General features: G+C 41.7%; 1 protein-coding gene across 1 annotated transcript in view; it reads left to right on the top strand.

The window, feature by feature from the left end:
- Positions 1-1,612: 1,612 nt before the first annotated feature.
- Positions 1,613-6,361, top strand: part of SENP2 (SUMO1/sentrin/SMT3 specific peptidase 2) — a 36,180-nt gene continuing 31,431 nt past the window's right edge. The window contains exons 1-2 of the mRNA XM_012641880.1: positions 1,613-1,826; positions 3,998-4,053. Coding sequence (XP_012497334.1) covers positions 1,726-1,826; positions 3,998-4,053 — 157 coding nt within the window. The 5' untranslated portion in view covers positions 1,613-1,725. The remainder of the gene's footprint in view (positions 1,827-3,997; positions 4,054-6,361) is intronic.

The raw sequence follows: 6,361 nt of genomic DNA, 5'->3' as shown, positions 1-6,361 counted from the left end.
CATAACTGAACTGCTCTGCATAATAATGCCAGTGGTTGTCTTCTTTGAATAGGGATCCCTACTCTAATTACATTCACTGGGAGTCCAGCCTGAAATGTGTCTGGGTAGAGGTGGAGGGGAAAGTCTCTTTTGTTGGTAGCATTATCAAAGGTGTTGAGAAGAGTGAAGATATGGCCTTGGGTGGAAGGGAGTCCCTTTGGGAGACAATGGGCAAGGGCCATAGATGCTGCATGTGTAATAGCCACTTCTAAGACTTCTCAGCTTTGTAATTCTTCTGTTACTCCAAACTTTCAGTAACAGGTATTCTTTGGACAATTAGGGAGGGGATTGTGTACTCACTTAAGATTTCCTTCCACCCACTAGGATCTGACCCCCACCCTCCAAGTGGGGTGGGCAGCCACTGGTGGGTGGCTGGTGGTATTGAAGCGCTAGAGGGTGGTTTGCAGCAGAATTCCGGAATGCCATCTATTGAGCAAAGGAGGAGGCTGTACTGGGGAGTGTCCGGGTTGAAGTTCAAGCAAGTCAGAAAGTCTGGCCTTAACTGAATCACTGGTGAGGAACGAGTGCAGTCAGGAATGGATTTGTGGGGCATGAAAACCTTTTAAGCTTTCCAGGATTGTCTGGGAAAGGGGACTGGGTTTTCTATCACTAAACTGGGTGGGACTTGTTCTATAGTTTCTATAGTTGATAATTAACTAGAGCTGTGACCTCTATAATATAGAGGGAGGGTAATGAGCATCACTCCCTGCCAGCCCAAGAGAGGAAACAAGTGTATTAGTAGGCTGCAGGTATATTTTCATACTTAAATTTCTAGGAAGCCTTCCTTGTGGAGTTCTCCTCTTCCCTTCCCTGCCCTCCTCCAGCGTGTGGTTTTCCTTTCTCTGGTTTGCATTCTACTTTGCACACACCTTTATCATAGTAACCACTTACCCTGTTTGTAATCTATAATTATCTATGTACATGTCTCCCCTAGTAGACTGACTTCAAGGGCGAGGTACTGGCGCTGGTACTCAGACCCCGAGTCAAATTCCAACTTTGCCACTAGCTAGCTTTGTGATCTTAGGCAAATTACTTAATGACTGTATGCCTCGATTTCCTTGATTTATAAAATTGGCGTAAGACTCCTTATTGCATTTGGTTACTGGAAGACATTAAGGTCACCAAAGCCTATAAATTAGGGGTACAAGGTATGTGCAAAATGAAGGCGCCTAAAACGGTAAGCATGTGTTAATTAACCTGGCCTACCTCGTGCACTCAACAAACACTGACCACCAACTGTGCTCTGGACCTCCGGACGCTCCCTCCCAAGTGGAGCCGTGTCACGTGTGGCGTGTGGGCCTTGTCTCACATGCCGACTCCGGACTGGATCTGCCAAGGAGAAAACCCCGCCCACAGCTCAGCTGATCTCGTCAGCGATTGGACCGGGTCCGTGCTGCAGGGATTCCTGTTGCTAGGGTCGCTATAGGAGGAGGTGCTAGTTTGCGCGTGCGTAGGTTGAGGATGAAGCTTTCCGGTCGGGCGGGAGGAGGTGACGTCGGGAGCGGTGGCGGGCGGGGGCCATTCGTAGCCCTGGGGACGTTGTATCTGTGGGCCCTCGAATCGCGTCACAAGTCAGCGACTGAACCTTGGCGGTGGTGGCCGAGGCGGCGAAGGCGGCAGCGGCGGCGACAGCTCTGGGGTTTGCGTCTCGGGGTGTGTCGGCCGCCGCTGCTGCTCGGGCCTGGTATGTACAGATGGCTGGTTAGGATTCTCGGCACCATTTTCCGTTTCTGCGACCGATCGGTGCCCCCTCCCCGGGCCCTCCTGAAGAGGCGGCGCTCGAACAGGTGAGATGAGAGGGGGCTGAGCGCCGGCCTAGCTGTACCCCCTCCCCCACCCTGGGCTCTCCGGCTGAGATAGCGTTGATTTATTTAGCCAGGCAGGCCCTGCTTAGTCTAAAGTCTTTGGGCTGAGGCCGGAGGGTTGCGGGTCGCGGGTGACCTGGTGACGCAGTCGCTCCCGCCACGCTGTGGGGGACACAGCTCCTGATGAAGGAAGGAGCTAGTTGTCTTTGGGGTGGCCGGTGATGATGGGATCTTTGATGTTCTTGTCAGAGCCAAAGCTGGTTGCTGACAACAAATGGGGCTCTGTGTCCGCTCTTAGGCTGAAAACTAAAAATTGAAGGAATACTGTCTTTGTTGTGCCTCACTGTTTACAAAGCATACTATCAAGTGTCATTTGCGGACAATAAGTGCAGTTGAGGGAAGTGAGATTCATAGATTGCTCAAAGCCGTTTTGACTGCAAGTACTGTTCTCTTAGCACCAAAAAACAGCAGCTGTCTTGTTCTGAAACAGCTGTCAAGCAGTATGTATGTTTGGAGCCAGAGGGGGAGGAGTGATTTTGTGCTTTAGAATTACTATATAAGAAAAAAAGATTAGGTACATCACTCCTTTAAAAAGATCACTAGGCTGGACTCAAAAATTCAGTTAAAATTTGGGGGAAACTAAAAGATATTCTTACTTAGCATTTACTCCTTGGCTTGTCCCATTTCATAGTATCTACCTCCTTGCCTAAGAATTAATCTAGAAAATAAAATACCATACAAATTCTATGCATTCCCCCCAACTTTTGGTGATCAAGCGTTAATTTCATTTTTTATTAAGCTTCAATATCAACGAAAGTGGAAAAAAGGTTGGTTTCTAGGAGCTTGAGTGAACAAGATGATTAATACTTGAGTCTGAGAATGCAGGTTATTGATAAAATTGGTTGTTGGCTAAATTGCATCATGTATTCCTTAGACGCATGGGTTCAACTTATTCCCCCTTTCTGACTTTCTGTGGAGTTGATGTGAGGATCATTTGAGAACATGTTATAAAGAGCCTAAACTGATACTTAATATATATAAGGGTAGTATTTGTTTATTCTACTCCAAGGGCCCCCGTGCAGGGTCTGGTGCATGATAAATACTTGGTGTATATTTCTTGAATAAGGGAATGTTAATTCCCTCTCCCTTGTCCTCTCTTTTTGATGTGAATTCCTGTCAGGGGAACATGATTTGGAGATCAAAACCTTGTTCTTTAATACACTTTAGATGCCTACGTCCTTAATCTAAAATAACTCTTCTCAGTGTAAGTTAATTTTCAGTCAAAATGAAGCCAGCAGGTCTTGTTAGGATATTTAAAGTTTTGAGCTGAATGGAATCCTGGGATCTCATTCATTTTTTTCTAAATATGATTAATCATAAGGATTCAGAAAGATGATTAGTATACTGTGAGCCTTTAACATTCTTGACATATGGTCTAGAAACTTTCCTGAATTCCCAAATTCTTTATTACCACTTTATTGTAGTTTCCATGATAAAAATGCAGTTAAAAATAACACCTTTTTCTGGCTAAGAATTGTCTTATTTTTAAATTTCAAAATATTAAGGGAGTACAGATATTTTTGGTTACATGGATCTATTTTGTAATGCTTGAGTCACAACTATAAGTGTGCCCATTGCCAAAATAATGTTCATTGTATGCCTTAGGTAGGTTTTTGCCCCTGTCCTCCTCCCCCTAAGAATTGTTTTTTAAGGCTGCTTATATTGTCACCTGAAGTAAAAGATGGCTTTCTTTGGGGGTCATCTTTCAAAAGGAAATTGCTTCTTTGTTGTTTTTTTAAAAATCATTTCTGGAAAGAAAAAGGAAATGTTAGTCCTAGGCTCTTACTAGGTTCACTTACTAGCTAAGTGACTTCTGGCCAGTTTCAAGTTTGTGCTTTAGCCATATTACAAATCTGTGATTACAAATTATATAGTAAGGAGTTTGGGTCTCTCTCAAATAGTTGAAACCGTGGTGCTAAGTTTTCAAATACTAAAAGCCTACTATAGAATAATATTCTCTTTTAAAATATCAGCTGAATTTCATTTTATGATGAAGTGATATAAGGGGGTATATCATATGAATAGAAAGTTTATTTTTATAGAAATGGGTTTTTTGTGTGTATATATATATTTTTCTTCTTCTTTTCTTTCAGCACTCTGTTTTCTACTGTGGACACTGATGAAATACCAGCCAAAAGACCAAGATTAGGTACTGAATATAAATTTTTAAAAATTTAGTTTTTTAATAGGAAAAATATATGCATGGGACAAAATTCAAAAGGTAGAAAGTATATGCAGTGAAAAGTAAATCTCTTTCCTACTCAATTTTCTTTTCTAGAGGTAATCACTGTTGTCAGCAATTTCTGTAATGTTTCCATATAAATAAGCCTATGTGTCGAATGTGCATTTTAAAATTCTAAATCCTGCTATAAGAAAAGGTGCTTTTTATTTTTGAGGAGGAAACATTGTAAAAACTACTTCAAATTGAGTGATCTAGTTCAGATGGCTGAGTGAACCAGTGTAATTTGTTGTCACAAATCTTTTTACTTCCATATATCTGAAGGGCTAGAAGAGAATAAAACTAGAATAAAGAGAAAAGGCACAATAGAATACTGTAATATATTCTTTATCAAAAATGACTGAATTTGGCCGGGCGCGGTGGCTCACGCCTGTAATCCTAGCACTCTGGGAGGCCGAGGCAGGCGGATTGTTTGAGCTCAGGAGTTCGATACCAGCCTGAGCGAGGGTGAGACCCTGTCTCTACTAAAAATAGAAAGAAATTAGCTGGACAACTAAAAATATATAGAAAAAAAATTAGCCGGGCATGGTGGCGCATGCCTGTAGTCCCAGCTACTCGGGAGGCTGAGGCAGGAGGATGGCTTGAGCCCAGGAGTTCGAGGTTGCTGTGAGCTAGGCTGACGCCACGGCATTCACTCTAGCCCGGGCAAAAGAGTGAGACTCTGTCTCAAAAAAAAAAAAAAAATGACTGAATTTGAGTCTATCTCCAGATATGGTAGTTGAATATGGACTTGTCTATTAATATTTCATTTATATCCAATGAGTACTTACTGAGTATGTCTTAATGCTAAGCATTGTGTTAGGTTCTGCAGAATGCAAGACAGAGTCTCCTTACATGATTATATGGTGGGGGTATGCGACAGGCACATAAATACTACTACTGTAAATGAGGATATGATAAATTAGAAAGATATTTAAAAAATCCTCTCCAATTTTCAGCTGATTGAGAGTCTTAGTAAATATTTGCTGGAGTTAGTATGTGAGATGGGTCATGAAGGATGGAAAGGCTATCAAAAGAGAACAATAGGAAGGAAAAGCATTCTAGGCAGAGGAAACAGTATAGGAAAGTTGTGTAAATTTAGGACAGTGAATAGAGCTCAGGGAAAAATTGGCTGAAGAGAGGTAGGTCAAATTATAGAGGATTTTAAGTGATAAGATTTTATACTAAATTCAGTGGACAATATTTCCCAAAGCACAGGATAGATGTCAATTTAGGGAATAATTTTAGGGGATACAACATTCACAGCATACGTAACATTTAAATTATGATTATATACTAAGAAAGTGTATCCTTTTCAGTTATTTATTTTAGATGCTTACATCTTGCTTATTTCCAACAGAAAATCTTGATTTTGTACCGGTATGTCTTCTATATTTGTTTAATATTAATACATGCTAATTTCCCATTTTTTAACAGGTCCAGCTAGAACTTAATATTATCGTGTTTTCATTTCTTTATAAGGCAAATGATGTTGGCTTTACATTTACAGAAGTAACTTAAAATTATCTTTTTTCTTTCTTTTTTTTGAGACAGGGGTTACTCTATTGTGGGGGTAGAGTACAGTGGTATCATCATAGCTCACTGCAAGCTCAAAACTCCTGGGCTTAAGTGATCCTTCTGCCTCAGCCTTCAAAGTAGCTGAGGCTACAGGCACACACCACCATGCCCAGCTAATTTTTCTGTTTTTTTGTGGGGACATGGGGTCTTGCTATGTTACTCAGGCTGGTCTCGAACTCCTGGCCTCAAGTGATCCTCCAACCTTGGCCTTACGAAGTGCTAGGATTACAGGCATGAGCCACTGCGCCTGGCCAAAATTATCTTTTTTTTTTCAATGAAATACATATGTTCAGGGTACCCTTTAAAAAAAAAATTTTTTTTTCAGAACTGATGCTATAGTATTTTTTTTTTTTTTAAAGAGACTAGGTCTTGCTATGTTGCCCAGGCTGGTCTCAAACACCTGGGCTTAAGCAATCCTCCCACCTTGGCCTCCCATGTAGCTGGGACTACAGGCTCATGCCACTTTGCCTGGCTAAAGTTATCATTTATTTATTTATTTATTTAGTTATTTAAGATGGGGCCTCAGTGTGTTGCTTGGGCCAGAGTGCAGTGGTATGATCATAGCTCACTGCAACCTCGAACTGCTGGGTTCAGCGATCCTTATGCCTCAGCCTCCCGAATAGTTGCCACCGCGTCCAGCTAATTTTTAAAAAACTTTGGC

This window comes from Propithecus coquereli, unplaced genomic scaffold (assembly GCF_000956105.1).
Source record: "Propithecus coquereli isolate 6110/MARCELLA unplaced genomic scaffold, Pcoq_1.0 Scaffold10, whole genome shotgun sequence".
In the NCBI taxonomy this organism is placed as follows: Eukaryota; Metazoa; Chordata; class Mammalia; order Primates; family Indriidae; genus Propithecus; species Propithecus coquereli.
The sequence above is the reverse complement of the archived record's forward strand: the minus strand, read 5'-3'. Positions and strand labels throughout refer to the sequence as shown.